Genomic DNA, 21,989 nt, shown 5'->3' on the forward strand with positions numbered 1-21,989 from the left:
TTTGAAAAATTATTGAGCTCTTAATCTTCCGTCTTTCCTTAAATGCTGCAGCCTTCACTTCAGTCTCCCAAGCTCAGCAAAACCTGAACCACTGTAACCTTTCATTTGTTCCAATGAAGATGTACATACTTATCTTGGCACTTGCCCTCACGCAAATTCAGAACTTGCTATCCTACCAGTAAGTGATTTATACCTTCTATAACCACTGTAACTTTGCCAATAGTGTAACTGCCTGTATGTCTGCCACAATTAAATTTGACTTCTATTTATACTTCCTGGAGGCATAGAATGCATGACCCACTGCAATGTCACACTTTAAACTCCTCCAAGTAATAAAAAATTCAGTGCCAATAGACAAGAATTGTTGATCTTAATGTTTCATACATGTTTTTCAGACAACTCTGTTTACATGCACACCTGCACGCTAGATGCACTATTACAGTCAGTGCTAACAGCTTCACTTGTGTGAATTCAGTAAGACTAAGTTGTATCTGATCTAGCCAATGCAGTCAATGCAGCCTCTGGCGGGATCCAGCTGACCTGCTGCGAGATATCTATTTTAGGGTAAGCTGAGCAGCTCTGCAGCCTCTGGATGGCAACTGCGCTAGGGAGATCTCCACTGAGCACAATGACTCCTTAGACAACCGAGGTCATGTGAAGATTCCTGAATTAGGACGACTAAGCAGAGTCCAGCCATTGTCTGTGTTGAAGACTGGTTTTATTTGTAGAAAAGAACATATCCTGATCATATTACAATGAAATTGGGAGTACCCTCTGGCTTTGTCTTGCACATTTATGCAATAAGAAACTGTCTGGATCCTAAGAATCCTCGTTACTCAAAGACTTGCTAAATTAGCACTGGAAGAATTTAAAACAGTTGCGCAACTCCAATGCAAAATGTATTTCACTTTTGATGGTTTTAAAAGAGAAGCTGTTTGGGGTTTGTTTTTTTTTTTCTGAAAAGAGATTTAAAAAAAAAAATTATGTAAAAAGTAATCTGGAACTCAGACTCTTTCCCTTTGCACTTAGGACAAGATATGTGCTTTAAGTGCTATATGAATACACCTCCCTGAATGATTAATACAGAAATACCAAATTTGAAAAATAAAACAATCCCACAGTTGGGGGAGCTCCTGAATTTCATTCAACATGAAGGCTGTGGCAAGGAGAAAGCAGCAAAACAATTTAAACACAGCAGTTGGACAAGTTGAATAATATTTATTAGCTCACAGTGAAGCCTAACTACAGATACTATCTCTGTAAAGAATATTCAAAACCTTGAAACTCAGTTTGGACTTATGCTTTCTTGTAAAACATCTAAGTCAATTGAAACAAGAATTCCACATATTTTCTGCTTATTACATGTGTTCAGTGGTTACTACCTGGGATTCACTTAATCACATTTTGCTATCTAGATGTAATTTAGTCATTTTGATTCAATTTTACAGTAAGTGGAGAGAATAAGGCACCTCTGGACCAAAACCCACTTTATCCTAAATCAGGTAACTAAAAGAGGGGCAGATGAATCAAGAGTAAAAGTTCTACTTCTCTTCACTACCTACAAAAGGAGCCTTAAGTATCTAGATCACAGACATCTAAAACAGAATCATGATTCCCAACTAAAGTGGCCTATATCCATTTCATCATCCTATATCCTTCTCTTCCACCAAAGAGGAATCACCAGCACTCCCTATGACTCACTATGAAACCATCTTACGATGACTGACAAAATAAATGTCTGGTTTGCTTATATTTTGATCCCCACTCCCTGTAAGAGTGTGGTCAGTAAGGCTGAATGCCAGTTGCACACAATTCCTATGACAAAACAGACTGAATGAAGTTTTTCTCTGTCCATCCAGGCATGCAGCAGATGGGACGAAGAAGCACCCTATAATGAAAGCTGAATGAAAAGGTTCCTGCCCTCATAGAAAACCTCTTGGGGCTTGTGGAGGAAAGAGGTCCACTCTTCACATAAACTCAGGAATGCAAGAGCCTATCCTGTATTTGACCACTCAGTATTACTTTTAATCATCCATTTGGAGAGGGGGCCTTTTTGCGGGTTTAAGAACTGTCCTTGACTTGAGATAGATGCTTTATTTTTTTAGAATAACGCTCCTTTTTTGTGACATGACATCACAAATCTGGGCTGGATCAAGGTCTCACATGTTGATCTGAGTCAAGCTAAACATCACAGGCTTTTTACAAGTCATGAACCACCCTACAGTTTTAGAACTCCATGTCCAAAGCAAGAAGTAGTAAGTAACTATAAACATACACACCCCCAAAGACATACAAAAAGAAGTATAGCTAAACCTTTGAAGCTTTTGCAAAAAGATGCTTATAGCATCTCTGGTATCACTGCAGGCTTTCTCCATTGCTTTGGTGAGGCGCAGAGACACCATTTGACAGGTGCTGTGACAGCACAGTTTGCTGATTCCTCATTTTATGTGAAAGAGAAAGATGCTAAAAGCTGAAGATACTACTGCATGGTAAGAAATAAAAATGGCAGTTATAAAACAAAACAGACAAGAAAAACACAAGAGGCAGTCTGTTCTGCAGCTACAGGTTTAGAGTTTGATCATGAAAGGAGAAGTGCACAATGCAGTCCCGGAGCATCCAGCAACAAACTAGCTCTGACTTCTGAAGGTTATGAGGCATTTCACAGCAGTGCTGACAGAGAGAATCTGTACAAGTCAAACTCACTTGCAGCTACCTTAACCAAGTAAAATCTTAGCTTTCACACTGAAGAATGGCCAAGTATACTTAACTTGTTCTTGTTCAGGTAATTGTACCAAACACCTTAAAGCGATGCTGAACTTCAAGCTAACACATTGTGCATGACATATGTACTGAGACTAAGAATACCTATTCCCCGGGTATAGTCAGAAGCCATGTATGCTAAAAGGATCTAAGGCTCCAAGCTTTGGAGTGCTGCCACTTCAAGCACATTGTGATCTTCAGAGATGACTAAGCAGTAATCTTCTTTTAAATTTCCTAATTCTGGATTCTGCATTTTAGATTTTATTATTACATGCCACAAGTAAAACATTACTTCAGGAAGACAAATTAATACTTCCTGTTGCATCAGAATAACCAGACAACTCATGACCTTTTAACACAGCACACAGTTGCTTCATTATACATGAAGTTCTCCTGCAAAAACCAACAATACTCCTTGTGCACACATTTGTAACAACAAATACAAGAGAAAATGCTCCAAATTTCTTGTGCTCTAAGAATGCTGTGCCAGTATTTTAATCCAACTGAACAACATAAAACTGCAGAACTCAATTCTAAGCAGGTTACCATAAACATAACAGGACTTGGAGAGTTAATCTGTTATGTAATAACACCAATATTTAAAGTTTCAGTGATTCTCTCAATCCACTGGTAACATACATACCTGGCATGCCTGTAGCAAGACCCTGACCAAAAGCCAAAGCTGGATTTGCTGCTGCAGCTGCTGCAAGTGACTCTGCTTGCTGCCCTTGCTGACCCTGATTGGGAGTAAGTGGGCGCTGAGTTGCTCCAGCACGCAGAACCTGGAAAAGACCAATACGACACCCTTTCCTTAAAAGGTAAGAAAGCAAGCCCCTTTTGCGCTGAAAAAAGTATAATTCAGTTGCTTTGCATATTTGACGCCACTTAGCTCTGAATTTCATTTTGGGAATACTCCACCTTGTTGGTTTCACAGATACATAGATAAGAAGAATAAAAGGCATGAACTATTTGCTGACAAATGTGGCAATAAAGTATCTGCCCTGCTCTGCACAGCAGAGATCATATGTGTTCCATCAATGGTAATAAGGGACAAAAATCTGTAAGAGTTATAAATTTATGATTTGCATTATTTATTAACTGAACACCTGTCCTTCCCTCATAAATACATTCACTTACATTATTTTCAGGTAACTGAATGATGCAAGTCTGAAAACTTCAGAGCTTGCAGTAACTCATCTACATAATTAACACTACAGTGCCAAGAGTGCTGCAAAAATGCACCCACCGAGTTTCAAGAATTGACATAACACTATCACCATGCAACATAGGCGTATTTTGTTATGTTCTGACAGCTTATCTCTGATTGAACAGCAACCTAAATTCTTGCAACTACTCTACTCCTCTTGGTTAAAATAATCTCTGGGTCCAAAATAAGACAGAAATACAATTTACAATATATCCCCTCAAAATACCTTACCTGTGATTTGCACAAATAGGATATTAATTTTACAGAGAAAGCACAAAAACCACTGGAGAGATGATATACATTTAGTTATCAATGCAGTTCATTGATAACAATTATCAGCAGAAGGAAAGATCCACCTGAGTATTCGAACAGTGATGTAGCTACTCTACAACTTTATGGTAACTCGAAAGTCACTTCTCATACTAAATTTGTCAGAATGGCATTGAAATTAACCATACTGCCAGTAAACCAACCAACCAACCAACCAACCAAAGCTAACATTCGTTCAAGCATAAGATCATTATAAGATTTGGGCTTTTCTTTCATGGAAAAAGGCCAATGAAAGACTGTATAATGGTTTTTTAAATGCACCATTTACTATTTGATACAACACAATATCCAAATTACGTGAAATTTTCTAGAAGCTGATCTTTATATACAGAAAGAGTTAAGGTAAAGCTTTAAATGCACATCTCCTTTTTACAAAGAACATACCGGTTGCTGTCCCTGTTGTGCCTGTGAAGCCGCTTGCTGATTTGCGGTGGTATTTGCTGCTGCAGCTTGCTGCTGAAATAAATTGGCTGGATACACCCCCCATGGAACACCATAATACTGAGGTGGAACCACAGCAGGACCTAAAACCAGAAAACATGATTATGCCATCCACTGCAGCTAAAGTAACTGTGTATATTGTTTGTAGCATCCGTCATTGATCTATTCTCTAAATCTCATAACAGAAATCAGTATTAAAAAAGAAATTAATTCCCATATTAGCCAAAATGATACGTGAACACAAATGGGTTAAAGGATTCCCATCAAAACATACCTTCCCTAAGAAAAAATAAATACCCTTGTGAGACAAATTAAAAACTTAATCAAAGTTTATATACGAAAGAACACTCAAAATCAGTTTCTATGGTTAGAAAAAAGATCATTTCAGAACACCACAGAATGAACCAAATTCATCCTCCCAACAGCGTTATACTGAGACTTTGATAATCTATTATTCCTCTTTTCTGCATGCTTCCTTTGCTTATAAACACAACTATTGCCTCTGCCTCCCCTGCCTACTACATCACACTCTCCAGAGTGGGCACACTCACCTCTTCTAGTCTATTCATAAAGAACCTGTAGAAGATTCAGCAATGTATCATTGCATTGTACACATCATGCATTATGTACACATACATTTTGGTTCTTTATACTGCCTTCCCTGTGAAACCACCAACTAGAGATACAGGTTTTGTACAAAATGTAATGCTCAGGTTTGAGCACTAGCTGGGACTTGAATACTCGATGGTGTTCTTTCACAGTGATACCTACTAACTTTTAAGAGATTTTCCTGAGCTTGGGGTTTATCTGTTGTCTGGGCCTTTTAACATGTGGAGAACATCTTTATTCTCATGCCCACTGGGAATGAGAAAACCTGGAATTAGGAAATAAATGCACAGAGTAAAAACATAGAAGGAAAGGCTAGCTGCCTCATCTTGTGAAAATAATACATTCTACTAATGTCAGATGAAATTTTATTAAGGATAAACATTTTTAGAACAGCAAAAACCTAACCGTTGCATATAAAAGGCCAGTGGAAATACTCAGAATTCACACATAACAGAAACTGAATCCCTTTCCATTTTAGTGAAATTTTTCAAAATGGCAGTATCAATTTTCCTACAAGTCCCTCCTTCCTAGAAATATATTTGCAGAGAATAAACAGGATGGATTTCAGCTTTTTTCTAATTTCATTCAGTAAAATTATTAAGATAAACACTAGAAAGTGTTCAGTTACCTGCGAGGGTAGCTGCTGCAGCTAATCCAGCTGCAGTGTATGGGTCAGTACCTGGAGGAGCAGCACTGATAATGTATGGGTTTGGCACAAAAGCAGCTGGAGCCAAGCCTGCTGAGAACACGCCTGCTACAGTAATAAACAGAGTTTAATTATAGCTAACATACTTAGCAAGCACCATCATATTCAAACCAATCAAATCACAAAGCATATCTGTTAGAATCAGAACTGCTTGTACTTCAGGAGCTTCTAAGAGCAGGTACACCATTATAGAAATCAACACCTCGTGTCTTCTCAGCAGTCCTGTCTTACTAATCCAAAGGCCTAACAGCTTTGTTTTGCTGGATCTACAGACTCCAAGGAGATTTATCTCCTATGTATCTACTCACCCTTATACAGAAAAGATTATTCAAAGTGGAATTTACTTTACCCAACCTTAACTATCTAAAAGTTACACTAGTCTTGCAACAAATCTCTATCAGCCAAATCATCTAGTGTTTTAGGTGAATCAGCCAGAAAGAATGAGTCACCTGCTAGAGATACAAATCCCTTTTCCTTGATGGGGGGGGAGGGGGCAGGGAGGTGGAATAAATCTCACCAGATAGTTTAAATCAAATACCTGGCTTTTAAACAGCCAGTTATGAGATGCTAATCTTACTTTCAAGAAACCAAATTTGATATAAGGACTGTAAAGGAAGGAGAATGCAAACAAAGCATTGCTACCCAGTTTCTCTGGTCAACCAGGTTCATGCATTTTTTTCCAACACTGAGGCAGCAAATGGCGCAGCAAGCATGGCACATCAAACTATGTTCCTCCTTCCAAATAGGAGGCTTCTTGCTAAACTTCAATTAATATGAGTATCAGAAGAGACTGCAGTTCCAAGGGGCAAGACACAGCTGACTGCTCAGTCAGCACTGTATAAAGCAAGGGCTTCTCTGCAGTTTAGAAGTCAAAGGCAGACAGAAGACTTGGGGATCCCTCAAATATCTCGATTTGCCATGCTCCCAGCTGTAAGACTGTATTAGTCAGCTACATAACAGTAAAGACTTGCTACTTTTAAACCCCACCTGTAAGCTGCTGACCCCTGTCTGCCTCCTTGTTGAGTTGCCAGCACACTAAAAACTTTACGTGTCCAATTAATACACTGAATTGCTTTAAAGGGACAGAAAAGAACCCACGTTTGCTGGAGAATTAATTCCATCGCAAAGAAAGGCACCCGCAAGAATAAACAGCTACCTCTTTAAAAGGTGCCATTACCAAGGAAGAATGAATTAACACAGAATTTTGATTTCAAAATCCCACTTTTGCCAGGGATGCCTGATGTACTTTACAAAAACCTCACCTATGTGTGGCTGCTGAGCTGCAGCCAGTGCGTATTGCTGCTGCTGGGCTGCTGTTAACTGTTGGACAGTCAGAGCATTAGTCCTCTGGAAAAGCTATTGGAAAAGAAAAAAAAAATGCATTTCAGTTTTCAAAAGTCAGGGCTATAATATACTGGGATTTACCTACAAAAGAATGTATATTAAACCAAGCTTCTATCCTAATAAATTACTAAACCAGGAATTTATGAACCAATATTCTTCTAGATTAAATATACACTGATATGCCTCTAAGTCACAGACAAAACAACTAAATGCATTATATGCTTAAATGACTGATTACCAGAGGATAATGCACAGCTTGAAGGATCAATTCAGCATGTTTTCAATTCCAGTACTAACCTGCTGCTGAGAATTGTAGTCAAAAAGTCCTACAGTAGCTCCTGAAGAGTCCATTTGTACCTGATTGCCAGGATAGTCAAACTGTAGAGAATCAAGACCAACTTGTTCCATGGCATCTAGATTCTGATTTTCTGGATTTGAAAATTCTTCCACCAGAGGCTTGTGAGCTGTAGGATTGGAAAGTGGACCTAATCCTTCTGTGGTGCTGGGATTGGGGCCCAAGCGTTCAGAAACTTCTGTTGGGGAGGCTTGTCGACTTCCAGGGGTACGACTGTTTAGAAGAAATTAAAGATAAACTCTTCAGTCTTAAATAAAGCTGTCCACAGAGAGAGTACAGCATTTCTATTTTAAAATAGAACTCAAGAGACTTTACAAAAGGAAGCTACAGACCGCTTTTAACAATTTTAAACAGCATGCATCAGTGACTCAAGATAAAGGACACATTTCACTTCAATGCACAATTTTATTTATTATTTTTTAAACTTTAAAACTATACAGCTCTTCAAATCACTGTTAGAAAAACAAACTCATCTTTGAGGCTGTTTTGAGTGATGTAGACTGGACTGCAGTCACCTGTAACTTTTGGGGACAGCTACTGCATTTGGGAGCGACAGGAATTATTAGAAAATGTATTGAAGAGAAGTTTAAAAGAAGGAAAAAAGAAAAAAGGAAATGGCTACATGCATCTCATGCCAAAGGAGAGACAGACAATAAAACTTCAACTGGAAAAGACAAACATACAATATAGCAAAATATCTTTCACATCCCGAAAGAAACAATACATTTTTTACCTTAAGTAAAATGGACTGTAAAACTGCCTCATTTAGCATTTGACTAAAACATTTCATTTCCTACAAAGTTCACTTAATAGACTACGCTACGCCAGATGACTGGTCAGGGGAAAAAAAAAAGTGTTCCTAATATAATTCCATTGATACCCTCTCAGTTTCCTTAAGAATAAATATAGCCTCTTGTTCCAGAAGAAAATCTTCAGGATTAAACAAAACATGTGTGTTTGGTTTCTGCTGACAACGAGACAGAGATGTGAAGCTGGTCATGACCTCCTACGCCAAATCCCTGAAAATTCAGTTTCCAAGTATGAAGGACTGGTGGCAACTGAGATGCAGACAGCTACACTTACACACCTCTAGGTGAACTAGTGTTTAAATTCCCATCAGAGGACAAGAAAAACTAGTCAACAGCATTGACAGAGCCTAGAGAGCAACTCAACTGAGCAGTCACTACAAGTTTACTTTGGGTTAAACCTGAAGTATTCTCTCATTACCACCAGCTGTACTGACTACATCCCCACTGACTACAGAGAAATTTCTGTGTACCTATAAAGACCCACAAGCAAAAACCTGAAGTGAGACGTCAACAGATTCACACCCTAAACAGATTCTCAACCCTATATTTGGTTAGATTTAGGGTACCTTAATTTAGAGTGGTACCCCAATGTCTCTGTCAGGCCAAACTTTTTACTCGCAAAAATCTAGAGTCAGCTATTAGGAAGGAGTTGTGTTAGAAAATCTATGATCCCTTAATAGCATTATTGTGTTGGCAGAATTCAATAATTATATATTGTTTCTCAGGAAACATACGACAAACACAAGTTTGCTTTAATTATGAAATCTGGGCTCAGATACAAAATGCCATCTTGCAGGATGAAAATACATTTACTCCAGCAGTACGCTGCCAGACCAGTACGGTATCCTGCTAATTCTAGGATAGAGACGCAGCCTTAGTACTACTTGTTCTCCTCCTCCCTCTTCAGGGCCCCAAGGTTGAAATATCTGTTCCTCACTGACGCACAAGATTTATGCAAAGAAATCTGCCAGTACTTATGTACTTGCTGATACCAACTCTAACTGTATAGCTAGAAAGCAGTCTTTTACTGAGTTTGTTCAACAATACTGTTATCATCTATTACTTTGGACAAAACACTTTAGAGATAAAGCACTTACACTAGATTTTTTTTACATGTAACAACATGAACATCTGTTAACATACTGGCTACCACCTAAGTATCCTAGCTAGCAACTATGTCTTGCTCAACATACAAACTTGAGTTTGAAGCCATTTAATATTCTTTATTCTTCCCAGGTTACGTACAGCATCAACAAAGTGAAGAACAACAGGAAAAAAGGCAGTTATTTCAGTACATAGTTTAAAAAAAAGCTGTAAGTACAATAAAAATACAAGGAGGAGGACAGGACAAAGTTTCTTTGTTAATACTTATGTTTACCTAATATAGGTCACTCCTTACATTGGTGCTGTTCTGTTGCTATAGTTAAAGTTGTGTCAATACTTCAATTATAAACCTCTGCTTGGAGGGTTTATACCACCACTTTATATGGCCCATTTAAATTAGATGGTCTTATTTTTTTTGAGAGGTTTACTGGCTTTGGATGCTTTTTTGCACCTATCTTTTTTTTATAATTTATCTCTCTAAATAGTATGAAAGGTGCTTTGCAAGCAACTATTTCAAGATTGAAATAGATACTGGTAAAGAAAAGCAGGACAAAATTTATTCTGAATTTTCTACATGTAATATTGAAGGTAACTTTGTTTATTGTGCATATTGCAGTGTGCATCCGAAAGGAGCTAATTTGAGCTCTCTAACATACTTGGTATTATATTCTTTTCAATAATACGTCTTGAAAAATAGACCTGAAGAATCCCTCCTTAGCCTCAGGTAAATACATTTTTTAAAGGGTAGGAAATACTTACATATGGAATTCAAACATGCATTTTAATATACGTGTTCAGTTATGAAGTAATGAAACCACAACTATTCAGTCATGTTCATCACATTAACACAAATTTATGAGGAGCACTCTGGTTTTCTGATCTTGCTAATTCTTCTGTATGACAGTTACAAATGCATCCCAGTCATTTAGAAACAAAGGTTAGTCCTTTAAAAATACCCAATTTAAAATGCAGCTTAGTATTAGGAAAAAACAGGCTGGCTGTGCTGTCATGTAGGAGTTCACAGTTCAAAAGCTTGAGCTTGGTCCAATTTTTTTTCCCTAAGAAACAACCAAACCACACCACCATTCTATACTGTGAATAGGTGACATTTAACTATGTGAACAGGGAAATACTTTGTTTCTCCTTAGCCAAATAAATGGTTTCTATGAAGGCTTTTGTGGGGAAGTAACTGTGTTAGGCTGTGGCAACCACTAGCAAAATTAGAAGGAAAATTAAAGGACTTACTCTCTACAGGACTCACTCTCTACAACAACAATCAGGTGCAAAAGTTAGGAGTATTAAGAAGAAGCAGAGAGAGAAAGGAATTTAGTTTGAAATTAAAAGGGTTAAAGTTTTCATTCCCTCTTTAATTCACCACATTTTAAAGGTACCCATATTTGAATAATTAGTATATTAAGATGAATTTGTCTCATGAGAAGTGACACATACATTAATGACATCCTAAGAAACATGTGGCACAGTGGGAAGGGGAGGACGTGGGGTAGGAAGAATCACTCTGCAGCTGGGTAACGTTTAAAGCTGACACATAAACCAGAACTGTAATAATGCCCTTAAGAGACATGCTTGTCTTCTTGAGAAACAGTTAAAAGCTTACTTAAAATCTTTGCAATCGGCATCCATTCCATTTGGCAAACCTCTGCCATTTATTTTAGTAACATCCTCATCATCTCCTTGTTTAAGATCTCTGTTTTTGTCCTCCTCAAATGGAGAAGCCTTGCCTTTCTGATCTCCTTTCTCAGGTCCATCTGTTTCAGCATCTCTAGTGCCCTGAGGAAAAAGAATCTGTTTGATTCTGAATATTGAACAGAACACAATAGGAGCACCACAAGGTGACCTAATTCTACACTACAGTGCACGTAAACAATACAAACAGTTTATTTTCAATGAAATTGCATTTGGTGGGTAACTTGGTCATCAAGTTTCAACCACATGCAATTAATAACTGCCAAAATGTGAAAAGGAATGTCAAGATTTATAATGGAAGAGCTAACTCAACCTTAACTATAGCGGTGCTGTTAAAGCAGTAACACTTTGAATTAGATAAAGTTTATTTTATACAGTTAAAACATCTAGTACACAACAAACCCGCATGGAAACACAGAATAGAAAGATCTAGAATAAAGCCCATCACACATTTTAAATAAAGCTATTTGCAATCTTTTTCCTTCCTTTATTTAAAGGTGTTAGGAAAACACTTTTTTAAAGACAGCTATTTAGTCAAGATTCCCAAGCCTCTTCCCTCTTCTGCCCCCTCCAACCAAGGAAGACAGACAGATAGTGAATACACACTTCCTTCTAAAGAAAAAAGAGTTTAAAAAGGAAAATCGACAAACAGAATAGAAAATAAAAGCATTTAAGACAGTAAGACCATAACAGACAAGCTTAACACACTGCATTACTTACAAAAGCTCCTTTCCTAAACCGGGAATCCAATTTATCAGCTGGAGAGGAACTTAACACATATTCTACCATGCTCACTCCAAGGCCACCACTTTCTGATCGTGGAGACAATACAGCATTTACTTCACTGTTTCCATGAAAACCCTGTCCAGGCTTTCTCTGTACCATAATAGGTTGGGACATAGAATGGTCTGTTAAAAACAAATAAATATATTAAACTATTGTATTTTTTTAAATACAACTTGTAATGTTTTTGCATTTTATTACAGAGGCAATATTAAACCAATATTAAGTCCAAATTTAAATTAAATAAATTCTAAACCCTGGTTTCAAGAAGTGTTATTGGCACTCAAGCACCACTGCAATATACATTTTCACAATGAAAATTGAAGGGGAAAAAAAATTTAATACACAAAATTTATAATATTAATTTACTTCGAAATAACATTTACCAAACATGACTAATTTTTCAATAGTTATACATCAGTCACTTACGAGGAGTTCCCCATGCAGTCTCTCTCCACTCATCACCAAGGAATATCCCTTTTTGTCCATCTTTTGCTGAATCATCAGGTTCCCAAAACTTTTTGGCCGGTAAAAGCTGTTCCAAAAGAGAAATTGGTTTTATTTAAAATATGCTTATTAAGAGGATATGCAAGTAATTAATTTGAAATAACAAAGTCAGCTTTACATAAGGAGGCACACATTGCCAAGGAATAAACACTTAAAAGTTCTGTTACTGAAGCTGATACTGTATAAAGAAATTGCTCAAATGACCCCAACAAGACTGAGATTCTGAAGTTATAAGCAAGAGAGAAAGAATGTAGAAGCAGCTGTGAAAAAAACTGATCAAATTAATCCCTGTGTTAAACCATGTCAATCCTCTCAAATTTTAATGAACACTGCCTTCTTTCCACGTAGGTTCAAAAGTTTTTTTTACTTTAACTAATGCTATCGTGATAACCAGAAAAAACAGCAGTTCATTTTAAAGTTCTGTTCCCTTAGAAATGCATTATGTTCCAAACTTTAAGACATGGTGGCAAATCAGCTCCTTTAGACCACAGGGATCTGCTGGTTACAGATTTGTGACATTCAGATTTGAATTTCCACATACCAATGATTCCATTTAGCTGTACAATTTCTAAAGCAGAAAGTTTAAAGTTAGATCAGCACCACCTGTACCACTAGACAGTACTGTACTGTTTTTGAGAAGACTTCGTGCGACTTGACAGAAGCACTGCACAACAAAAAAATACCTCAAATGTCAGCATTCTCTTTACTTTTATTTTAGTGCTTTTACTTTATTCCTCTAACTTTTCCCATTGGTAGCAGCGCAACTGCCAAACTCTGCATATCACATTTTCTCTTCAATATGTATCTAAACGCCTGTATTCTCAGGCTAGGTATTACGTACTTTACGAGGTTCCCCCAACTGAAACTACAATGAAAGCAACTTAAAAAACCAAAAACCATACAAATGAAAAAACTAATTAGGGAAGACAGCACTGTAATCCATCAGATTTTGCAAAATGTCACGTTCAATTTAAAAATTTTTAAATTTAGGGAGAAAAAAAAAAGATAACCTGATAAAGCTTTGTTTGCAATAAACAAGTATGTTCTGGAGCTTTGCTGTTTAGTATGAGCCCTGATGAAACTAGTAACAAGAGCACTTTTCTAAGGTATTTTAGTGTAGCACAAAAAGAGCTCATGAAAACAGAAGAGTGTAAGATTGCCAGACCCCAATATTAACACTGAAACAGAGGTGGTAAAAGCTCCTCTGGAGTAACTTAAGGATTGACAATTGCTGGTTTTCTGTGCTGCCAAGAGCTCTTACCAGAAAAAGTATTTTGGCTGCCCAACCTACTGACATCCGTGGGCTCCTTACATAAATTCATTAGCACAGGTCTCAGGGCGGAGGGTAATACACAGTCAAAGGTCAACACAACTATAGGAGAGTATTACGCTTGCAAGAGCACTACACTGCTACAACCTGTCCCAGCAGAGATGTCCACTTCGCCAGTGAGTGGCAGAACCATCACGAGGTGTTATCCAAGCATACTTTGGGAGCACCAGGATATTAAGTTTACCCCAAATTTAAAGGACAAAGTTAGCCATCAGAGGACAGAAAAAGAGATTCACGGAATCTTATAACCCCTGTTCAACTAGACGCAAAAGATTATAAATTTCAGATCAGCCTATGCACTCTATTCAACCTTTTTAGCCTTATATTGTAACAAGTTTACAGTACTATTGATTTTTCATTTTGTAGGATAGTGGTAGAACAGAATGCAAGAATTTAGTATCTATGAAATCTTGGTTTTGAGAAAAAGAATCGCATTTTATTTTAAATTCAGTCTGAAGCAAGTTCAAATGTGTGTCCAGTTGAGATAAGACCTATGAGAAATACAGAAGCGAAGGTGTCACAACCTAACACAACCGTGTCAGAATAAAACAGATCAAGTAATATCCTGGATGTCATAAAATGAGGATTACCTTAAAGTGTGCTTAGCCTGAAATTAATAAACTCTACTATCAGACAGGTGTCCAGGCAACACAATGTTAGAAACAATATGCAAATACGCATACTGTCAAATTTCAGATATATTCAACTGCTTGCAGTCTTCATGTACTCTGGTACTCAAAGAATATACAGTATCTTTAACACAAAACATAATGCATCATCTATACCTCATGAGGCTAAATTTAAACTGTATCCTACTGAAGATCAAACAGATTTACAGAAAGGCTTGTGTTAAAAATGTTACATAAGAGAAGCCCCTCATATTTAAATGAATGGATTTTTTTAAAAGTTTACAATTTTGCACCTCCAGAGGCCAGTGATTTATTATTTACTTTTTTTTTTTTGACAGATGATAGGTATGACATACATTATGCTTTTTTTAAAGGGACGTTCAAACTATTGGATTGCCCAAAAGAGTACTTTTCAGAAAACCAAACGAAATGTGTTCCTCTTTAACAGACCAGGAAAAAAAAAACCCCACTTGATTAGTTTTACTGAAAAAGAGTTAATCAAGAAATCACCACGAATTAACACAAGTAGCTAAAATCATCATGCTTTGATTACATGTGTTATGCTCAACATTTCCTGCATTTAACCCAAGAAAAAAGAAACTTTACAAAGATATACCCAATTCTAATTCAAAATAATGGAGAAAGATTTCCCTATTTCTTACGAAGCTCTTCCAACAGTACACTAAAAGTGTCTTTTTCAGTATCGACACTGATCCCTGTTATGTCTCCGCCAGATGAATAAAGCCCTTTTCTACACAGAGATAATAACCAATTATGCTAAAGCTGCCTCTTAACCAGCTCGCTGATAAGTAACTGCACAGTCTCAATTACTGGCTCTTGAATTATTTTTTAATTTTTAAGATCAGAAGTTAATCCTACTGAGCCGTCTATGATTTCTCTGAATGAAGTTTTGACACGAGAAATACACTATCCCTAAAATGCAATCTGTGTGTGCTTTCACCCTCTAAGTTACTATAAGAATAGACATTATCAAAAAATATTTGGATTTATATTCTGTTTGGCAGTAAGTTTTACATAAGCCTGCATTAGGTCACACAAAAAGTCCTGAAGCCCACTGTGCTGGCCCTGAAATAGCGAATAACAGATGCCTAGAGAAGAGAAATAGCACCATGTGTCGTTATTTCTTCAGAGTATTATCACGACCTCAAGGGTCATGATAGCTTTTGGGAGCTGAAGCCAGAGGCATTATCTGTGTATAACCAACCTAAGAGCTAAAAATTAAAAAGACATTTAGAGAAGGATGCCTGCAATCAGCAGATCTCTTACTAATAAAACTTTATTTTTTCTGTTTCTTTACAGAATAAATTAACAAAGGATTGCAAAACAGAAACAGATCAAGGAAACAGTACAACTGGCTCATGTTATGCTGTCCTAGTCCTGATAGTGATTGAGACCAGGCTCCATCTGAACGCAGCTCAGATGGATTGCTTAACAGAAGGATCTCCACTATGTATTATTTCCAAAATGTGTTATAGTATAATGAAAACAGATTTTGTACTATATTACTTTACATTAGCACATGGAAGACATACTTGTTCAGGATTCACAGACAGTCTTGATTTTGGTAATGATGTGAAAAGCAAGACTCAACAGCCTCCTAACGCCAAATACTGATTCCCAGAAGGGGGGAAAAAAAGACCAAGAAGGATTAGAATTATGAACAAGAAATCAATTTCAGTTTGGAGAAAAATCTATCCAGACAGAAAAAAAGAGGAAGAGAACAACTTCCCAATCGCTAGAAGCAGATCACTTGACATGACCTCCCTTTCACACCTTTCAAAGTAGACAGAGGGCAGCACCTAAGAACATACAACTACCAGTCCTAGCTTACAAGGGTATTTATGAGGACATTTCACGTAATATTTTGGAAGGTTATAATCAAAAAGAAGGTTATTCCAAAACTACTTTACTGTTGTGCAATATAGTAAGAAAATTACTGACTAGCTGTAATACATTACCCCAAGATACCTGTAAGAAACTGTTGAAATCAAAGACATAATAACCTAGTAAGTGCATGATCACAATACAGTATCAATTTCTCATGCTATAGTACTGTAACAGAACTCGGGATTTTTGTGTGTAGGGGGTTTGGATTTTGGGGTTTTGGTGGTGTTTTTTTAAAAACATCTTCACAGATCCACAGAATACCATGAAAACAAATAAAATCATAACCATGCAGAAATATGTTCCTCATCTGAGATCTGTATGAGCAGTCACATATACCTCAATTTAATACCCAGGCATTTGCGCCATCCTTCACTTTCTCTGCTTTCAACCTTTCAGAGCCACGTGGGTGGCAAAAGAACAAACACAAGTAAGAATTTTACCCATCCACTCTATCACAACTGTTGGTACTATCACACATACCTTACTAACACCTTTACCTTTCAACAGGAGTTTTAACAGCTGGGGGGGAAGGGATGGATAGAAGGAAGCAAGCATATCCAATGTAGCTACTCAGCTTTCTAAAGATCAGGCCTTCATCTATTAGTGCTTCTTCAAAGGCAGATGGTTAAAGACAGACATTGAACTCTGGATGAAGCAAAAATTGCTGAAAAGCCAACTGACTGGCTAAATGCTTCACTGAAGTAAAAAAATCAAGAATAGCCATGGCCAGCCCAGAAACATGTAGCCACTAGAACATGGCATTTGATTTTTAACAATAAGTTATGGTTTCCATAAAGATCATGGTCTTATCATTTTAAGAAAGTTATGCTAAAATATTGTTACTGCTTCAACTGTCAACTGAGTTAGGTAAATATCTGGCAAGACAAAAGGATCATTACATGAAATCTTAGTTCAACGTGAATTTATTTCATTACCATGTCCTGTCAAGGCAAGTAACCCTAATGCATGTTGATTACTTTCTAAACAGTTCAGGGAACTGCTTTTGAAGGAGCCAAGTCATCCTCCATGATCCCTCCAAGTAGACTGACTTAAAAAAAAAACCAAAACCAAGCAAAAAACCCCAAACAAACGAAGCCAATAAGTCCTTCTTCCCTCTAGCCAAATTATATAATAGCAGTCTTCACCCTGGTTAAAAATCTTCTTTTAAGGAGTAATTAGCAGTAAAATTACCAGTAAATAACCACACATTTCTGCTAGGTATGCCAGTTTCACTTTTTCTGGAGCCAGACTTTTTCCAGATCCCAGTCTCTTTGGCTTCTCAGAGATAGTAAGCAATTGTTTCACTAGCTTAGATACAGTGGCACGGAGAACATGTCTCATTTCATAGAGCTGCACAAACTTTCAAATAAATTACCCTGTCACTTCCCCAAGAGTATCAGTCATCAAATCAGACCGACACAGTACCACAGTAGATCCAGTGAACCACCACCTCAGTGTTCTTCCAAAGTACTTAGTTTATCTTCACCTTAGAACAGAAATCTTCAGCTGCCTGAGAAATCAATTTGGTCTTAAGACCTTTGATTCATGTCATATTATTTAAGACTTCTTAAATTTTATCAACATTTCCAACCAACTGGATTTTCAGCTGTCAATAATTACCTCTCCCATTCCCCGAGATTCTAGGGCAAGAGCTTGAAACTCATGATTCATCTCATCCACAGATCGAACCTGCAGGGGGAAAAATGAAAGAGTGATCCATTAGTCAACTACAGTTTCAAAAGTTGAGTTTCTAATGCTCCCCAAGATTTCTGATGACTGAAAGCACACACAAAATTTGCTACTCAATCTCAGCGGAACAGGAATTTAGATTTCCTAACATACAGTTAGTGACCGATTTAATGAACCATGCTATGTAACAACATGCAAGAAATTCCAAGAGACTTCAGAATTTTCATCTTTTTAATCTTCATCTATCCAAATGAATATCACTCACTATGGAACCAATATTACACTTGCAATAAACATTAAAATAAAAGGTGAAATTAAAGACCTGGACACACAATATCCTTTGGAAAGGAGATGAGCCTGTCGCACACTATGTTACTGAGTACACTCAGCAAACTAAGAAAAGCTTGCAAGACGGGTCATAAAAGCTAGTAGCAATGTGTTGCTTTTAAAATCTACTAACTGATTGCATTATCACAGCCTCTCATGCTTTCTTCCAGGAAATAGCACTCTTCCTTCTCTGTGTGTTGTCTTTGTTGTATATATGAAAGGTATATTTACTAAAGCAAAAGTTGCTGTTGTAACAAACCACCTCCTTTTCCATGGCATGCAGACACAATGCGCTGGGTGCATTCTTTCCTGAGAAAATGGTTTCCACAACGGATTTTCAAAGCCATGACAAGCTTAGAAAAACAAACAAAAAAAAAAGCAATTCAGAGTTTTTTCTGCCCTTCTTTCTCAAGAGCGAAATGCGGCAGGGTGAAATGGTGAAGTTATGAAAGTTCAAAGAAAATAGAAGTTAAAATAAAAGTTTCCCTCCCAATACCAGTCTCTCTGGAGGAGTTTATTTCCCCCTAGTAAATGCAGCTGCTTAACAAATAAACCAAGTTACTCCATACAGCTAATAACACATTAAGATCACTTTTCAAACAATACTCAAGTATTAGGCAAAGAAACAATCTTTTGCCTTTAATATTCTGGCACAAACAACTTGTTGGAAAAGTGTTAATTATCTGTCAATAGATGCTCTATTCTCAAAATTCTACTCTCAAAATACTGTTATTGCCCCATAATCACTATAAGCCATTAACTTCAGAGGCCGAGTGTCTCTGTACTTTTGAGAAAGAAATTTCACAGCTCAAAGAAACATTTCTTCAGAAAGAACAAATATTTTAGTTAAGATGGATAATAAAAACAATTCTCAACAGTTTCAGTGCAAATTTAGTTTTGGTGAATTATGGGGGGGTGGGGAGAGAATCAACACCTTGACATTTTTTTCAGCGATGCTAACATTTAAGACAATTAGGTTGATTTTAGTCTTCTAAAAACTGAAAGCAGATTTTTTATGTATTCTTAAAAAAGCTACGGATTTTTCAAACAAATTAAAAAATAGTTTATAATTTATGTGAAAGAAGCTAGTTTGTTGTTTGGTTTTTTTTTATTAGCTCCAAAGGATAATAAAATCTTTGTGCATGCACACAGAAAAATTAACTCTAGAAGACAAATTATTTAGAAAGAAAAATAAGAAATTCAAGTTTTGAAGACTTCTGAATTTGAATATTACAGTTTCCGAGAACAGAATATCTTCTAAAGGTGGCTGAGTTGATAATCTTACCATAAGCCACTGCCTCTGCTGAAGTCAAGCACTTTAGTTTCAATTACACTCAAACAGTAAATTAGGTACTTCTGTCTCAAAAGGTGATTTTGGTCTCACAGTATCTCTAAACACAATTCGTAGCTAAAGCTTGACAAATTGCATTTACCATAAACACTACCCAAGTCAAAGTTTGCTAAAAAACAAGTAAGCGCTAAAGATGTGTACGTTTTTCTGTTGTGGGGTCTTTCAGGGGGAGGGGGGAAAGAGAAGGGGAAGAGTTGTTTGTTCGTGCTTTTTTGTGTGTGTTTGGAGGTTTGTTAGTTGGGGTTTTTTTATTTTATTTTATTTTTGGTAGATTTTCTCCCTCCCCCCCTCTTTTTTTTTTTTATTGTTGTTTCTTTGGTGGGTTGGTTGGGTTTTGGTTGAGGTGTTTTTGTTGTTTTATGTGTTGCAAGACCTAATACCAAATGCTTATTTTTCACAATTCAGTAAAGTTCAAAAACATGGCCACACTTAGAGACTTCCAAGTCTTTAAGACAAGACAATCCAAGAATCAGGGTAACAACACAGCTAACTTTTTTTTTCCCCCTGAGCAGTTCAGTCAACTCTAAGAAACTGAAGTTTCCTGAAGCTGTAAATAAACTTTAGTACATCAAACACTGATTTTGCTTACTGGCCCCTTTCTTACAAAGAGAGCCTCCATTCCTGCTTCCGTAAAAACCAGCAGCCCACAAAATCCTGTCCCATGTCATGAGTATGTGTTTCACAGATAAGGTTGCAGACTGGAGAAAGGCAGCACCAGTATCTTCAGGTCTGCTCTCTTCAGTGCTAGCTCTACAACAGAAGAAAACATCCAGAATGACAACCAAGCTAGATCTGCTACATATAAAGACATGCCCTCTCGGTGAAAGGGAAACTTGGTTAGAATCATCTGTATTATCAGGAAGTTTTACTTTCTCTACTTCAATGTCAACATTCACCTAACTCATATGCTCCAGAAATAAACATTTTCAACATCGACTTTTTTTTACCTCACATTCAGAACACCACCAACAAAATATCTCTATTTTTATTCATTTCCTGTTACATGGAATAATTCATAAATCAGAGAGGCCTATGAAGCATACTGCTCAACATTTACATTTTTCCCCTGGTTTTGGTTGATTACATCTTTTTTCTTGTTTTCCCTCCCCCACAATCACTGACAATTTCTCTTTCCCCATTTACCACCTACCTGCTTTGGGGATTAGTTACTAGATCTAATCTTAAATTTCCAGGAGTTGAACACTAATAAGCCTTTCCAAATAAGAGAAACTGGCAGTGTTTTCAAACTTCTGATACACATCAGATCATCCCAAAGCGCCCCCAAATTACACACAAATGGATACTACACACAGCCTTCAGGTGTAACAGTTCCTCACACACTGCTGTTAAACAGATAGAACAGCTTAAGAGTATCCATGAACTTGGTAATCACCATGTAAAGGTTTTATTCAGAAGGGGATTCTACTCTTTTTCTATGCACCACATCAACCGAACTGGGTAAAAAACCACAGCACTGAACCACTAGACTTGACACAGGCAAAGTAACAAGGAGAAATTGGTGGGGGGCAAGGTGGAGCAGAAGTACCTGCTTAGTGGCAACTAGATGATAAACCAGTAACATGAAACCATGTACTCACATAACTCAGGACAGAATTCCAGAGGCAGACTGTTGACTGGAGAGTCATCTAGAATTACCACAAGAAACACTGCCTAAAATAATACCCATTTCTGACATCCAGACACCAGGTTCTAGGGACAAGTACTCTCTCCAATAACCTTGCATCCTGCTGGAAATAAGCTTCTAAGCATTTTCTTGCAAAAGCAAAGATCTGCCCTTTCTCCGAAATAAGAGTTGGAGAAAAATAAGAACAAACCAAAAATATAAAGAGAAATATAATACTTAATTTTATAGATCAGAAGTGGTTAAAACAGCTGAGCAGAAAGTAGGAAAACCACTTTTTCTGCATTAAGAAATTCCAAATCTCATGCCTCCTCTCCCAGGTGAATACCCCAACACTGTGGCAAAGAAGGGGAGGACACACTTTGCAGCTGAAGCTGTGGTACTAGGCCAGAAATTCAACACAAACAACCTGGTAATTACAGCCCTGTGACTGGAAAGAAAGGGAAGCTGCTGT

The 21,989-nt window shown here is 37.2% G+C and overlaps 1 protein-coding gene across 13 annotated transcripts in view; it reads right to left on the minus strand.

Moving 5' to 3' along the window:
* Positions 1-21,989, minus strand: part of PUM2 (pumilio RNA binding family member 2) — a 73,899-nt gene that overhangs the window by 27,948 nt on the left and 23,962 nt on the right. For 5 of the 13 annotated variants that reach the window (XM_030491113.1, XM_030491110.1, XM_030491117.1 and 2 more), the window contains 9 exons: positions 18,147-18,215; positions 12,582-12,687; positions 12,090-12,277; positions 11,281-11,453; positions 7,695-7,965; positions 7,316-7,409; positions 5,976-6,101; positions 4,682-4,821; positions 3,404-3,542 (listed from right to left, as the gene is read on the minus strand). In XM_030491113.1, the coding sequence (XP_030346973.1) occupies positions 3,404-3,542; positions 4,682-4,821; positions 5,976-6,101; positions 7,316-7,409; positions 7,695-7,965; positions 11,281-11,453; positions 12,090-12,277; positions 12,582-12,687; positions 18,147-18,197 (1,288 nt within the window). In that variant the 5' untranslated portion in view covers positions 18,198-18,215. Of the gene's footprint in view, positions 1-3,403; positions 3,543-4,681; positions 4,822-5,975; positions 6,102-7,315; positions 7,410-7,694; positions 7,966-11,280; positions 11,454-12,089; positions 12,278-12,581; positions 12,688-17,006; positions 17,394-18,146; positions 18,219-21,989 lie in introns of those variants that run through there. The other 8 variants (XM_030491116.1, XM_030491108.1, XM_030491105.1 and 5 more) reach the window with 4 other exon arrangements.

Source organism: Strigops habroptila, chromosome 6, assembly GCF_004027225.2.
Source record: "Strigops habroptila isolate Jane chromosome 6, bStrHab1.2.pri, whole genome shotgun sequence".
In the NCBI taxonomy this organism is placed as follows: Eukaryota; Metazoa; Chordata; class Aves; order Psittaciformes; family Psittacidae; genus Strigops; species Strigops habroptila.